Source organism: Carlito syrichta, unplaced genomic scaffold (assembly GCF_000164805.1).
Source record: "Carlito syrichta isolate Samal-C Ts95f unplaced genomic scaffold, Tarsius_syrichta-2.0.1 Scaffold295487, whole genome shotgun sequence".
NCBI lineage: Eukaryota > Metazoa > Chordata > Mammalia > Primates > Tarsiidae > Carlito > Carlito syrichta.
In genome coordinates this window covers 274,925-292,281 of record NW_007239583.1, presented here as the reverse complement: position 1 = coordinate 292,281, position 17,357 = coordinate 274,925, and the positions used below count along the sequence as shown (strand labels likewise).

At 34.6% G+C, this 17,357-nt stretch overlaps 1 protein-coding gene across 1 annotated transcript in view; it reads right to left on the bottom strand.

The window, feature by feature from the left end:
• The window catches only part of MIPOL1 (mirror-image polydactyly 1), a 131,587-nt gene that overhangs the window by 69,099 nt on the left and 45,131 nt on the right, over positions 1–17,357 (bottom strand). Inside the window, exons 7-8 of the mRNA XM_021710627.1 lie at positions 7,778–7,811; positions 7,348–7,518 (exon numbers count right to left, since the gene is read on the bottom strand). Of these exons, the coding sequence (XP_021566302.1) occupies positions 7,348–7,518; positions 7,778–7,811 (205 nt within the window). The remainder of the gene's footprint in view (positions 1–7,347; positions 7,519–7,777; positions 7,812–17,357) is intronic.

Here is a 17,357-nt window from a genome sequence, read left to right as displayed (position 1 = left end):
CATTCTTTGATCTATACTTTTTACTCCAAAGAATTTTATTTGAGTAAAGAAATATGGATGTAAAATCTAGCTACAAAAATGTTCCCCTTATCAAAACATAGAAAAAACATATAAACAGACTCTCAAGTGACAGATGAGTTCAACAAATCTTAACATATCCACACTATAAAATTATGATAGTATATAATGAAATGTAAAATCAAAGGGAAAAATCAGGCTACAAAGTAGTATATATGATATAATATGCATTGATAAAAAGATAATCTGTATATAATTATTTCTAGGAAGTGAGATTATGGGTAATCTTTCCCGTATTTTTGCTTATGTGGACTTTCTAAAGTTACACATATTTTTAAAAAGTTGTAAAAATTTTAAAATAAGAGAAAGGAAATGTAATTAGAATAGATGAAATATCAAAAATGTATTTTAGCAAGATAGACTTAAAAAACATGCATAGGCAAATAATTGTATGATAGAAAAGTAAATTAACAAACTGACAAGGGAAAAAGTTAATCAAAATTTTAGTCACTATAATAAAGAATGTTAAGCATGTTTTCTACTTGTCCTGAAAAATAAAGCTGTAAGTGGCATGATTTATTTTCTTTCCAAGTATGAAATTTTGGTCAAATTTCTAATAATTTCGCAAATCATTATTTTGCATCTATTATATGCTATGCACTAGGTTAATTATAAGGAATAAAAAGTGAAGTCAACACTAAAAAAGGAGAGATTAAGATACTAGATATTTGATTATTTTTTGTTACCTTGGAAGGCTAACTTTGAAGGCTGCATCATTGGCTAAGATTTTAGGTATGCTTTTCAAGTGGGTTTGCTAGCTTATGCTGCACTCCCTAACTTCAATCTGCTTTTCCACAGTGACTAATAGTCATGTAGATATCAAGTGAGAAATTCATAACCAGGCCAGGAATATTCTAACATGAATTTCTGAATCTCGAAATAAGATTCACAGACCATAACTTGTTACAATAAATAGAAAATTCTTTCTAACTTTTAAATTATTCATACCTTTTCCTCAGATATGCTTCCTATCTTTACCACTGCTGGATCTTGCTTGCTGACTGTGTGATAAAATATCTACCATTTTGTTTTTTTCCATAATTCCATATAAAAATTACACAGAAAAATATCTGGAATATACTGACCCTATTAACTGAAATTCCTTCAAAATCTTTACTTCAAGTATCTTTTTTTTTCTTGATGGCAACTAACTATAGCATTCTAAGATAAACAATCACTTGACAAATCAAGAATTTCAATCCATGGACTTACAAGTTTTCACTAACTGAGATCTCCCCACCTGTGACACAACAGTCTCCTCAGTTCCCTACTACATCTCTCATTACTCCTCTTCCTCTTTATGCAAGGGAGAGTCCATGATCAAGGGAGAGTCCATGGTATATCACTGTAATGGTTCCCTGATCCCCTACCCATTAAAATCCATTAAAATCCCAAACTTAGCTAAAACCAAATATGTACTACACCACACTATCATGCAACTTTCCTGACGGGTTTTCAAAATTTTACTACTCTAATTCTCAAATGTGCATTTAGCCCTGCCTGGCAGTACCACCTTTCTCTAGTTATGTTCACTTATACACAAAAAACAACTATTTCAAACTGTCTCTACTTAATAAATCTTTAGCACCACCCACCAACCCCTCATATTCATCTAGCATTTTCGCTGACAAAAGGACGGATACACGCCCCATCTTCCCATTACCGAATTTATCAACTTGTTTCTGTATTCATTCAAATTCTTTGCATACCTCTGTTAGAGTGAAAGTAACTTCCCTCTTCCTAACAAAAGCCAACTCTTATACTTATGTTCTAGAGCCAATTTCCTCTCAATCTAGTCATCTACTCCAGGACTTAGTACTGCAATTATCTTTTCTCTCCCTTAAAACGCCACCTTTCCTTTTTCCTAGTTCAGTTTTATCAATAAAACAAGCATCTGCTCTAGAATCTCTCATTTAAAAAAAATAAAAACCCAACCAAGACAGTATAAACTGTCTCTTCATCTAATGCTAATTTCTCCATCTCCACTACAGGAAATAAAGTTGTATTCACTGTCTGCACTTCCTCAATTGCCATTCTTCCTTCAAACCACTCATTCCATGTGGCCTCTGTCCTGGTGAAATTCTTGACAAAGCCCTCAACATCATCTACATGACCAAATCTACTTCCTGTGTTTACATTTCAACACCACTCAAGGGAACTGATCACTCCCATTTTTTGAAAGCAATTTCTTCTCTTGCTTTCTCTGACACCAAACTCTTCTACCTCATTTGAATTCAGTAGATGAACACTCCTACCGCATGCCTTTCCAATCTCCTCACCAGATTCCTCCTCCTTTGCTTAACTGCTAAATGCTGGTACATGACAGAAGTTAATCCTGGGCCCTCTTCTCTTCTTTCTAGATGACCTTTCCCTGGTTTCATCTAGCCCTACAACTTTACTTATCTACATACTAATAATTGCAACAGCTAAGTGCCTGTTCAGTACTTCCAAATGAATTTCTAAGAATCATCTCAAATATACCGCATCCAAGGGAGAATTTAATTTCCCTCCCCAAATATGCTAATCTCACCCCAAAAAACTTCATGTCATAACAAATAAGCAAATATCTGCACAGTGGACAAGCCCAAATATAAGAGTCAGTCTTAAGTCTTTCTGTTCCCTTACTTTCAAACCCAAGCTGTCTTCAAGGACTTTTTTACTGTACTGTCAAAAAGTCTCTAAATCTATCCACTTCCCCAGGTCTATACTTGCTCCTCTGAATCATCATTAGTTTCATCTTTCACCTAACTATTTCAACAGCATTTTTCTCTCACTAACTTCTACATTTAGATACAATATCCTAACTACGACCTACAAGACCGCAGGGATTTGTCTGCTGCCTATGTCTTCTGCCTTATCACTTCCACTATATTCCTTTATTATTGCACTTCAATCACATTTAAGCTTGGCACGTTTGCATCATTGCCTTAAGTTTGTGTACTCTCTCAGAACATTACTGATCTCTTCTGATAGAATACCCTTTCAACAGCTCTCTGTATGATTGGATCTTTCTCTTCTTTCAAGTTTTAGTGCAGCTATTCACTTTAACAAAGAGGCCTGCCTTGATCAACCTATTTAAAGTGACCATCCCACCACCAACTGAAGTCACTTTCTATTACCTTTTTAGTTTCATCACACCACTACCTCAAAGTACTTTATTTCTTTTCTCACCTTCTATATCTCCATATGAAAATACAAGTTCCATAAGAGGGGGGACCTTTTATATGTGTATTAACACTGAGTTCCCAACACAAGGCATACAACACAAGGTACTCAATAAAATGTGGATGAATAAAAAATAATCACTAACTTCTTTTAGTTTAATGTATCTTGAAATGATCTAAAATAGTTAAGTTCATTAATTCCACAGACATATATTAAGTACCTATACTGTCCCAGGGACTATGATAGACACAAATAAATAAAAACAATTCCTATCTTCATGCAAGTTCATGATGGTAGGAAAGACAGGCATAAAAGTCAGTCAACTATAACACAATGTGATAAAGCATGCAACAGGATACAAGGTAAGATATAGGGCAACACTGACACAGTTATCAATATTGTTTTATGTGGGGGATCATTATGGACGAGATGATATTTAAGTTAGCCTTGAAGTAGAAGGCTGACAAGGGAGCAACAAGTAGAGAGTAAGTATGTTCCAGTAAGAGGGAAGAATACGTTTAAAGGCAACAGACCAATGCATTTTCCTTGTCTTTGTTTTTCTTTCTTTCTTTCTTTTTTTTTTTTTCTAGATCAATGCATTTTCTATGCATTGCTTAGGTGTCTTCCCAGAGTTTTCTTTATTACATAACTGGATTGGTTCATGGAATATATGAAAACTCCCTGTACTGCACTATCATTGAAACATTTTGATTCTCTAAAATTTAAAAAGTCTACTTTTCAAAAAAGCAAAGTTTCCACTCAGAAATATAAGGCAATGATTCAAAAGTTTAAGTATATAATGACCATGACATAAAAATTAAAATGACTACTGCTTGGGCCAGAGGTCTTGCAAATAAGCAAATTAAAATAATTAAATGAACAACTACTGCTTTCTCATAAAACATAAATATAGTGCAGTAGTAGATAATATCTATACATAAAGAATTGTTGGCAGGCCGGGCTCGGCGGTTCAGCCTGTAATCCCAGCACTTTGGTAGGTCAAGGCAAGTGGATTGCCTGACCCCCTGGGTTCGAGACCAGCCCAGGCAACTTGGCAAGACCTCTACAAAAAAATCAAAAATTAGCCAGGTGTGGTAGCACATGCCTGTAGTTCTAACTACTTGGAAGGCTGAGGTAGAAGTATCGCTGGAGTCCAGCGAGTCAACGCGAGGGTGGCCATGAGTGTGCCACTGTATTCCAGCCTGGGCGACGGAGTGAGACACCCAAAAAAAAAAAAAAAAATTATTGGCAAATAACACCAAATGTTGGTGTCTTATTTATTTATCTCTTAATATCATGAAAGGCAGTAGGAAGAGGAAGAGTGGAAAAAGGAATGAACAGCAGTCAATATTTAATTACAGGCCAGCTACAGTGGCACACGCCTATGATACCAGCACACTGGGAAGCCAAAGCAGGAAGATTGCTGCAGCCCAGGAGTTCGAAACCAGCCTAGGCAACATAGTGAGACCTTGCCATCACAAAAAATAAAAATAAAAAAAATTAACTGGGCATGGTGGTGGGCATCTGTAGTCCCAGTTATTCAGAAGGCTGAGGCAGAAGGATTGCCTGAGCCTAGGAAGTCGAGGTTGCATTGAGCAGTGATCATGCCACTGCACTCCGGCCTGGGTGACAGAGTGAGACTCCAACTTAAAAACAATTTGTTTATTATGCTCCATGTGCTTATTTTTAGTTTACTTAAGAAAATAAATGATGAAAAAAATCAAATATTTGAGTTTATACTGTAATTGTTTTCAAGCATATCCAAATAATTTTAGCTATCTCCTCAATCACATAACAAATGATCTAAGACTGAATGTATTTGGTAGGGAGCAAAATGTGAAAACAGTTGCTCATTTTACAAGTTTAAGGACCTTTCCCAATTCAAGACTGAAAGGACATGTCAGACTTCCACATCTAGACAAAATATGTGGTGGACCAATGCTCCAGTCACAAGAAAAGACAGATATAGTATAAAAATCATCTGCTCAAAGGTATTAGAGGGTTTTTGCTGCACGCTGCACTAATGACTTGAGTGGTTAAGAGTCTGAAAAGGAGTTAGCTGGAGAGGAGTGACTTGAGGATCTACGGTTATTTTTTTCCCCTGAGAGTTTTATGAATTCTAGGCATGGGGAAGGGGTTGAAAAGTCAGGCATTAACTAGGCATGCTGGAGGACAAAGAAACCACCCAAGCTTTTGGCAGTTATACAGGGCTGAAGTGACAAAATTGAAAAATTTAGACTTGTTTCCACCCCTAATCATTTGTCAAATTCCAAACCTCCACAGAGTTTGAAGTTAAAAAGCTAAGCACCCAAACCTCTGAAAAGAATAGTGGAGACTTCATAGTCTCACTATACCGGGGAGGCAATCACTAGAATACAGAATCTTCCAGGAGTAGGGCCCTTGTGAATACTCAGCTCTCAGGTTGGAAGGCCTCACTCACAGTACAGGGGTGAACCACAACTAGACCAAGACTTAACAAAACTTCCACCCAGTCTCCGTGGGCGATGGTAAAGCATTTTGAATAGCAAAAAAATTATCTAAAAAGAAACATGTTATGAAGTAGGAGAAAAAAGGAACACGTGGTTAAGTGACAATATTGAGAAGGACAGAAAAGATGTGAACTAGTATAGAAATAGAGAGATTGCCTTTAAATAGAAACATTTTAGAAAAGTGTAGAGTTAAAAAGGCAGAGAATGTGGGCACAAATGCAGGCAGGCTAATGGATGAAATGGTTGAAGACATGCAGAGGTTCTCTTTTTGGTTGAAGGGAGAGAGGTTGCATATTTAAGAAGAAAGAAGAAGAGATAAAATAGTCCTCCAGAGGGGAGAGCACATAGACAAACAAAAGGCAAGAAGGTTGCCAGACAACACTAAGGACCTACTTGAAGATAGCAGTCATGGATTTCAGGTACGCTCAGTCAGTAAATTTGTGTGATTTCTCCTGTCTTATAAAGTTATGAAGGTACAGAATGGATAGAAAGATTAAAACAAGGCTCTTATTTTGCTAGGTAAGTATGGCAAAGGAAGAGAGGGTCAAAAGAACTGAGGTTATATTATATGTAAGTTGGTGATGGTTATGGTGGGTCATAGGATCCTAGATAAGAAGAGGAGTAAGGGCATGAGGGACTTGAGAGATAGAAAAGAGTTGGTAAGAACAGTAGAAATAAATGTCAGCAGAGTTGAAAACTGACTGGAGTCAGAGTTCTAGAATAAGCAAGCTAGAAAGATGGTGGTGGTCACAAAGAGGGATGCTTGACAAGGAGACTGATAATGACCAAGAACAGGATATGACCATAGAGCAGATGTTAGAAGGAGTATGCAGCACACAATGGAGTAGAGAAATACTAGGAAATGAGGGGCTGAGATTTTGAAAGGGTCATCCACATAGATAATTAAGTCACCAAGAATTATGACCAGAGTAGACTGAAGAAAGGGGCAATGGAATAGATCCTAAAATCTTAGTGAAAGAAAGACATGAAATAGAAGTGTGCACATGACTACAACAATAATGTGAAGTGGGTGGTGTAGTCTGATCCATGAGTTTCAAAGCAGGAGTTTAGGAAGAAAAAAGAAACACTAACCTAAAAACACTAATGAGAAATAAGCCTTTAAGCCCAATGGTATATGGGGTGTGGCAGAAAATACAGCCACTACTTGAGAGGACTGCAGTGGAAACAGTAGCCTCAGGAAGGTAATCACGTTTCAGTTAGAGCAGGCAGGGCAAATAATGTTCAGAAAAGAATAAGCATTGGGAATAAAACAGTAATGAAGATATACCCTTAGCCCTCACAAATCTGCAACATTAGTACTAAGTCTCACTCAAAAGTACTTTTAGAATATGACTCAATTTCTATAACAAGTTAGTATGTTCTAAAACAAGTTTCATTTTATTAAGAAATGAGACTGCATTAAATTTTATTAAAAATAAGGTTGCATATTTCGAACAGTAGTGTAACAAAATGCATAGCTATTTTAATATAGCTAATCATTGTGGTTTTAATGATGTGTTAAAAAGTAACATGAATGAAGAATATGTGGGCAAAAGTCACTTAAAAAAAGGAGGGGAAATGGTAAGTATATGCTTTTACAGATACATGCAGTTACCTGAAACAAAGCAGCCTCCCGTTCTTCTATCACTGCACTCATTTCTTCTGCAGTTATTCTCTTTTTACATTCCTTGGTCTTGTAGATTCTATCCACAATTATAACTCCATTCTTCTGAATAGCTATTCCTGTGTCTGCATTGTTTATTCTGTTCAGTAATTCCTGTAATGTCTACCAACACCATTATATGTTAGTCAGACATGAAGTTTTAATATATTTTATTTAATATAGGGTTTTAATTAATAGGCACATGTGAATTGTAAATTGACTGAGTGAAGTTATTGAATTTTCATATTGCAGCAAAGATGTACATTATTAGTGTGTCAATTCTTCTTTTTCCCACATCTTAGTTCTTGAAACCCACTCAATTGAACTTAAGCCTCTAAGATATAAGACTGACATCAAGAAATCTCCTCAGAGAATGGCTTACCATGTCATTTTCTTCAGGGTTAATATTTTCTAGCCTAGAAAAAAGGGACACAGAAAGCCTGATCAGTAGCATTTCCTTAGTGCAGCAAAATGAGTTCGCTTTTTTAAATCTTTAGAACCTCAAGTAATTTCATTCGACTAGTCTTTAGAGTCAACCATGACACTGAACATATTAAAGTGCCACCTGCTCGACTCCATCTTTCAATAATGCTCCATATCTTCTGCACTGACTTCAGACTGTTAAGTTATTAATGTTTACTGCTATATATGACTACAAGGATCAATTGTTCATATGTGCTTAGATGAAGAAAGTTCCCCAGTGATAGAAGCACTCATTCTCATCATTATATTTATTCCTGGACTTTCAATTCTTATCAGAAACTGTATTTCATCTCTTTTTTAGACATTATAAGTAAAACAAGGTAAGTATTTTTATTACAAAGTTTAACTATGTTCCCTGAAAAGCAATGACAAATAATTACACTAAGTTCAAACTGAAAATCTCTTGCTGCTACCTATTTGTTTAAACAAACATATGGAAAGGCTGACCAAAATTGGACCACGTTTTTAGATGACTAATGTTATTCTCTTTTTCCTGACACATACAGAATTACTTAACTTAAAGAAAGTAAAATGGTTCCCTCACAAATGTATTTTTTCCTATTAACAGTTAATAGTGGTTACTGAAACATTTGTTGATGTTGGGGAATTGAACAAACACAGAAATAATTGAAAAAATTAAATGAAAAAATTCTAAATGACATATCTTAGAAAATGTCTAAAATATAATTTAGGCAACCACTTAAATAAGGTAAATTAAAAGAAAATCAGTAATGGGTATTAGCAAAAAGATATAGATTCCACAAAAGATCTCAATTATTTTAAAACTACTAAAAACTTTAGATATCTAAGTTCCTGTTTTCTCAAGTTTCCCCCTCATTCTGTGTTCCTATTATTTAACATTTACCATAAAAAAAGGATACTAGCTAGAGATAATAGAATAAATATGCTATAAAATTGCTCCAAACTCTATTAATGGATAAAATCATTACACTCATAGAAAAGTAGTAATTTTATAACATAGTATTTTAATTTTAAAAAATTGCATATACTAAAATGTTATTTCTATAATACTTAAATAGTATAAGTTAGCAGGAAGCTATAGTAATTTTAAGTTGTATATAATTCAGTGTATCTCAAACTACTAACCTCCACTTGGATTTACATTTCCAGAAGAGCAACTACCTTATCTTTTATCTTCTTGTCTCTAAAATAAATAAATAAATTTCAAAGACACTGCTTAACAAAAGCTTGTTCTACAAGAATTGTGAAGATAACCACTTCTTTTTCACTCACATGAAAGACATAGCAGAAGAGTACAATATGATGAAATTCTTACATTTATTCATTGTCATAGTGAAAGTATTTGAAGAACAGCAATAGCTTTTAACCATCAGTTATTGGTTGGCTAAAGATGATCATTATGAAAGTTATATGTGGTGAGAAATAATTATCTTATATTATCACTTTTTAGATAATATCAAACTAAGAGCCAATCATGGTAGTCTCCCAATAAAATCCAATTTAAATGCTTATAAATTTCACAACTACTTTATTAAACTTGGTAATTTAAAATGTAAACAGATACTGATAATTAAGCATTTAGATTAGTAGATTCCTGGGAACCTGTACAGCAACACTAACAAAATATTTAGACTGAAATTATAACTCTCAATTTTTAGTTTCAAAAATTATATGTGACCAGGAAGAAAATAAAGTACAGAAAGGTTATCCAATTTGTATATTCTCAATAGTCAACAACAAACAAAGTATATAGAATTTCTTCTAAAACACATAAAGTGTCTTCAGGCATTGCAATGCAAAGATTTACTTTAAGAAGAGGCAAATAAAGATTTCAAATGTTTTAAATTAACAACTTTCAACAGGAAAGGTTTAAGATAATTGTATTTAGTCTTAATATTAAAACTTCTTGCCAATAATATACGTATTTTTAAAAATCAAAATTAAATGCTCTTATCAAGAGCTATACCAGATCCCTGGTATATAAATTTAGCATTCAGACTTTAAATAATTTGTGAGATAGCTCCTAAAAGTACTTAATATATAATGATTTGTCATTTTGCTGAAAAATGAATGTGAGTTATATTTTGGTGAGACTACTGTGCTACATCTGACACAAGAGGCATGATGGAGCCAAGTCAATCACTTAGCATTTGAATCTCAATCTTGCTTTATTACTACTCTTTATAATTGACGTAAGTATAGTGATAAATGGCCACCAAAAGAAAAATATAACTTCAATCAATATTTTTTTAATGGTAAATTGGAAATTTGGAAATTTGCATGAAAGTATGTACTTTCAATAAAAATATGAATCTGTAAAGAGAAAAAGCTAATACTTATATTACTCTATCTTGTATTTCTTTAAAAGTTTCAGTAAGTATTTGTCACAGATATCAAAGATTGATTACATCATAATTCAGTCTCAAGTAGATTACATAGAACAGGGATAAGCAAACTTTTGCTGTAAAGTGCCAGAGAGTAAATATTTTAAGCTTTGCCATATGTTCTCTGCCATAGTTACTAAACTCTGCTTTCATAGTGCAAAAGCATCTATAGACAATATATAAATGAATGAGTGTGGTTGTATTGTAATAAAACCTTATTTATAAAACAAGTGGCAGATTAGATTTCAGCAAGGTTCTTACTTTGCCAATCCCTGATACAGAGTATTGAAAAATAAGACCAAATGTTTGAAGTTAATACACTGTAAGTGCCAACTTGGTATAGTTGACGTAATTTTCTGAGATGGATCATTCGATATTTGGCTAAAGATCAAGATTCAACAAAAGTAGGCTGGGTGTGGTAGCTCATGCCTGTAATCCCTTTGGGAAGTCAATGTGGGAGAATTGCCTGAGCTCAGGAGTTCAAGACTACCCTGGACAACATAGAGACCTTGCCTCTACAAATAATAAAAAAATTAGCCAAATGTGCAAGTGTGGTGGCTTACACCTATACTCCCAGTTACACAGGACACAGGAACCTGAGGCAGGAGGTTCGCTTCAGCCTAGGAGTTAAAGGCTGGGGTGAGCCAAGATTCTGCCACTGTACTTCAACCTGGGCATCGGAGTGAGACCCCAAGTCAGAAAAAAGGAAAAGAAAAGAAGCAACAGAAGTGATTTTCACAAAGTTAAATTCAGGCCTACAATAAACACATCACTGTAACACTAAAGACAACACAAAAATTAGACAATCTACCTTTCGAAAAAGAGATTGAAACAGCTACAAAAGACTTTCAATTTTCTATGTAAAATGACTTTGGGGAAGGTACTAAGGTGCACTAGTAGCATGTACAACATAAAACGCTTCACTGGTTTAAATAAAGACTTAAAAAATAGTTGGTGTAATACGAAACATAGCTGACAAACTATAAATTATCTCATTAATATGAGGTATACAATTAGACAAAAGAATCTCAACCTTTTGTAAATTTTAAATTATGCCCACATAGTCTAACTTGACATAGTCATGATAATTAGTAAGAATTTTGCTGAAGTAAATGTCTATGGGCTCAAGTTTCAATTGATTTCCTATACCATGCAAATTCTAACTGACATCCTTGTACTCCAAGTGAAAAGACCCATGCATGAAATGTCGCATTTCTTGATTTATCCCTAAATCAGTCAATACTACCTTTTTCCTTTCTGCAACTATAGTCATTCACCTTGTTCAATGGTAAGAAGTAAAATAATGACCTCAAATAATTTAAAAAGAAAAGAAAAGAAAAAAAAAACTAGTGACCAGCTAATCAGAAAAGTGTGACTTGTTGTGTTTTTATTCTCTCTCATTTTCTACACAGTACCACACTTAACATGTTAAGCAATACAAATGACACAAGAGTCTTTAAAAAGTTATCATGAGCTCAAACACTGAAATATACAAATGCAAATGTGTTTATTTATATGTGTACATAAGTCATTTGAACTTCAATCCTTCTTACTTTTTCCCCCTAGTTTTGGATTAAAGTCAAAAAGAAAAGAAAGAAAACATTAAAGATTCAAGGGGGTAAAGAAAAGTAAAGAAGCAGAAAGACAAAATATACATTATAACAGAAACACAAAGTAGATCAGAAATAGCAAAGGAAATGAGAGAAAAAAGAAAACACAAATCTGAAGATTAAAGCAAGAAACAGAGAATTAAAAAGAGATATGAAATAATTTATATAATTTCATCCATCCTATGCTCAATGCCTCCAAATATGCCTTTCAGTCAAGCAAAACCTAGGTATGAGTTGGTGCTAAAGATTTAGTCAATGACACATTCTTAAAGGTTCAGAATCTATAGGCTCAGCAGAGGAGAAAGGAACCTCCACAGAAGCATCTGAAACTATGTTGACATACTGTTCTTTTTTATAGTTGTTCTTGCTTGGTATGTATCACCTTCCCTGACTCATCCCCACAGACCTCCTAGACTATGGTATAGTGGGAATCCCTCTTATAAACGGTTTCTATTCCACACTGAATCAATGTAAAAACAAACAAACAAACAAAAAAAGCTGCAACTAGGAAGTGAAAACTATGTTCATATTAATTAACATTGTTTTAAGTATTTATGTAGTGATTTACTGTATTAGTTATTTAATTGACTAAATTGGACCATAATGCTTTATCCCCAGGTACTAGCACAGTACCCGATACACAGTATATATTCAATAAAGATTTATTGAATAAATTAATTAATTTAAAAGAAAAGGATTGGGAATAAATATTTTCCTTTTTTCCCATTCTCATTTTTCCCTTAATACTAATGCTACAAGGGACAAAATGAAAAAGATCCTGCCTCAAGGAATACTAATTTCAATATGCTATAATTAAATTTGTATAAATTAAAGTATATACATAATGATGGGCTTAAAAAATAGGAAGAACGTGCTAAATTTAGGTGCATCAGTTACTGAGATGGAATAAACAAAACTAAGAGATCAGTTTAAGAGGAGTCTGAGGAAGAAATTTTGGCTTGGATATGTGAGCAGATGGTTGTAACACTGATCAGGGTAGGGGATTAAGGAGTAGGATCAGGTTTTAAGAATAAATTAGTAAGTTTTCATTTTGGATATGCTAAGTTTGAGTTGTCTGCGTAAATTTGAAGTAGACAGTTCTGACAATGTACAATTGATTGACTTTAACTGGTCAACTAGGCAAGCATTCTAAGCTTTTTCATCAACAAAGCATGAACATCACTTACCTCAAAAAAGAGTTGTGACACTGAATGAAAAACTTATTTCTTGTCTTTTTGGGGTAAATTTGACTTTTTTTAAAGAAAAAAACATACAAGCAAATTTCATAAATGGTGATTAATCTAATAGTTTATGAACACAAATTACATTTAAATATAATATACCACTATTCAGCAGCTGATAAATTGAACATAAGTAGTACTTGCAGGGCAACACCCTCAGGTCCCCTCCCACTCTGGGAGTTTTTCTGTCCTCTCAATAAATCCAGCTTTCTCAATAAATAAATAAATAAATCGTACTTGAAAATCTCCAAAGAAGAGTTCTAAAACTTTAACGGCTGCACTAAAATTGTTTTAAAGGGTATCTCCTTTGAAAAGTATGTCAAAAAACATTTGGTTCTAGTAAGTATTTCTGTAGACATAAATAAACTGATTCTAAAGTGTATCTAGAAAGACAAAGATACTAGAATAGCCACACAATTCTGTAATAAAACAGCTAAGTTAGAGAATTGACATCTGACTTCAAGACTTATTATAAAGCTCCAGTAATAAAGTCTGGGTAATACTAGCAAAGGGAATGACATATAGGTTAATGGAACAAAATAGAAAGTCTAGAAACTGACCTACAGAAATATAACCAACTTTTTTTTGACAAAGGAAATTTAATGGAGAAATGACAGACTTTTCTACAAATGGTGGAGATATAAATGAATGTCCACATGCAAGGGAAAAAAAAGAACCACACAGGTACCTCACACCTTCCACATGTGCCTCACACCAACCACAAAAATTAACTCAAAATGGGTCACAGACCTAAATATAAAACACAAAACTTACAACTTCCTGAAGAAAATACAGAATAAAATCTGTTCATTTAGCAATGAGTTTCAGATTCAATACCAAAAGAATAATTCATGAAAAAACAACTAATAGGATTTTATCAAAATTTAAAACTTGTATTCTTCCAAACACATTAAGAGACTCAAATAACAAGACACAGACTAGAAGAAAATGTATGCAAAACACATAGCTGATAAAGAAATTATAACCAGGATATAAATAATTATTTTAAGCAATAAGGGGAAAAATTTGATTTGAAAAATGTTATCAAATATCTGAACAGATATTTTACCAAAGAAAATACACAGGCGGCAAATAAACATTAAAAAAGTGTTCAACATCATTTGTGATCAGGAAAATGCAAACAAAAACACTGAGATACTACTACATACCTATTAGAATGGCTAGCATCCAAACAAGATACAAAACAAAAAGCTGGTAAGGAAGCAAAGCAACAAAAACTGTGACTCGCCGGGCTCGGTGGCTCAGCCGGTAATCCCACGTCTTTGGGAGGCTGAGGTGAGTGGATTGCCTGAGCCCGCGGGTTCGAGACCCACCTGAGCAGTGAGACCTCATCTCTACAATATATCAAAAAATCAGCCGGGCGTGGTAGTGCATGCCTGTAATTCCAGCTACTTGGAAGACTGAGATGGAAGGATTACTGGAGCCCAGCAGGCGAGGTTGTGATGGCCTGGAGCGGCCGCTGCACTCCAGTGTGCGCAACCTAGTGAGACTCCAACTCAAAAAAAAAAAACTCTGACTCATAGTTAGTGGAAATCCAAAATGGTAGAGTCACTCTGGAAGAAAGTGGCAGTTTTTTATAAAGTTAACATAGATTTGACAAATGACCCAGCAAATCATTATTACTCAACTGATTTGAAAACATATGTCCAAACAAAAACTTGTACTTGTACACAAATTCTTATATCAACTTTATTCAAGATCACCAAAAGTGGAAGAAACAAAGATATCCTTTATATTGGTAAAGAAATAAACTGTAGTTCATCCATACAATGAAATACTATTCAACAAGAAAAAAGAACAAGGTATTAATTCATGCATCAACACAGATACATTGTGCTAAATGAAAGAAGTCAGTTTGAAAGGTTACATATTGTGTGAGTCCATTCATATGACATTCTAAAAAAGGAAAAATTGTTAGAAGCAGAATATAGGCCATTATTTGCCGTGAGGTTGAGGAGGGAGCAGTATTTGAGAGGAGGAAGCAGTGGGGATTATTAAAGTGGTAGAACTAATCTGGACATGTAACATGATGCATTTGTCAAAAACCTCAGTACCTTAATATATGTATATAGGCTGGGTGCGGTGGCTCAAGTCTATGATTCAAGCACTTTGGGAGGCCAAGGCAAGAGGACTGCCTGAGCCCAGGGGTTCAAGACCAGCCTGGGCAACTGGGTGAGACTTCATCTCTACCATATATCAAAAAATTAGCTGGGCATGGTGGTGCTTGCCTATAGATACAGCTACTGGAAGGCTGAGGTAGAAGGACTGCCTGAGCCCAGCAGATTGACGCTGGGGTGGCTGTGAGTGTTCCAGCCTGGGCAAGAGAGTGAGACTCTGTTTTAAAAAAAAAAACAACATATATGTATATTTAAAAAATCAACCAGGAGATCAAAGGATACTTGGAGAGAATGCAGACTATAAAAAAGATCTTAATAACATTACAAAAAATATGGCATAACCTCACTTAAAAGGTTGTGGGGGCAGGGGGTAGGAGCCAAACTAAGTAACTTTAAAAATTGATGTCTCAACTTGAAACTGCAAGCCTGAAGACTAAAGGAACTATACATAGTATACTCTCATTGGTAAAGTGCCCAACACACTAAGAGACTCAATACCTACTCTCTCATGGGGTTATGGGTTAATGATTCAGAAAGAATTCTAATATACACTGGGTTTGAACAAATAAATAAATGGACGATGGTTGGTGGGGACCAGGTTTGTCACTGCTGAGAAATATAAACTGCAGATGGGCAACGGGGGAGAGGCTAGAATGAACTGTGTAATACTGGATTAGAATTAAGGATACCAGCATGAATTTATGCTTAGCTAAATGGAGATACATATGAACAGAGAACAAATAGTTAGAAATATGAATGTATACATCAGTTAGTAAAAATATATGCATTTCCTACTCTGTCTGCAGAAAGAGCCTAGAAACAGCGCTACTCCAGCAACAGAGGACATACCTAGATCTTGGTTTCTAATATCAGTCTCCAATACAAATAACTGTAACTCCTTGGAGGAATGACTGAATATGCAGGAGTGGGGCACAGCCCTACACATTTCTATGTAAGAGGACCCTGCAACATTTTGTAGTGCCAAAAAAAAAAAAAAAATTCAAAAGATGGGGACATGTCAAAGAGATATAGGAGCTAAGTCGAAAGAGTTTCCCATGCTCAAAATTGGAACATTCCAAGTAACAAAATAAATAACATAGTATTAGATTATAATCTAAAGCACTAAATGTATATCCATGAATCTATAATGACTTAAATGGCTGAATAAATCCATAAATGGGAAAAGAGACAAATCTCTTGTGCTGAAGAATTACAAATAATTTATGTAGCTATTCTGCCCTACAGGAGGTAGAGCTCAGCAACCTCTCATCTTCATTCTTGAGTACAGACTGCACTTAGTGACCTGTTTCCTAAGAGCAAAGTATAAAAGAAGAATGGAGGTATAACATTACAGTGGAGAACTTGGCAAACACTCCCATGGCTAGATGATCAAGGTTAACATCACTGGTGGTAAGGTATGTTGACAAAATACAACCTTGAAATGGTGTGATGAAAGTGGCACTCACTTCTGTAGTCTTCTTAGTCTAATCTTAGTCTAACTATGAGAAAAACTTCAGAAAAATCCAAATTGAGAAACATTCTAGACCAGGCGTGGTGGCTCACACTTGTAATCCCAGCACTTTGGGAAGCTGATGCAGGAGGACTGCTTGACCATAGGCAACACAGGAAGACTTCATCTCTACAATAAATAAATAAATTAGCCAAGCATGATGACATCTCCCTGTAGTCCCAACTACTCAGGAGACTGAGGCAGAAGGATAATCTGAGCCCAGAAGTCAAGGCTGTGGTAAAACATGATAGTACAACTGCACTCTAGCCTAGGCAACAGAGTGAGACTCTAACTCAAAAATAAATAAATATATACATCTATAAAATACTTGACTAATGCTCCTCAAAACTACTGAGGTCATTAAAAAAGAAAAAAAAAAAAAGAGGAAAGTCTAAGAAAATGTCACAGACCAGAGCTGGCTAAGGAGATGTAAGAACTAAATGTAATATGGAATCCTGAATAGGATCCTGGAACATTAAAAAAAATTAATAAATTAGGGAAAAAATAGTAAAAACTGAATAAAGTGTACAGTTTAGTTAATAGTAAAGGAACAATATTGAATTCTCCCTTGAGACAAATGTAACTATAGTAACTGACATAAGATGTTAACAATA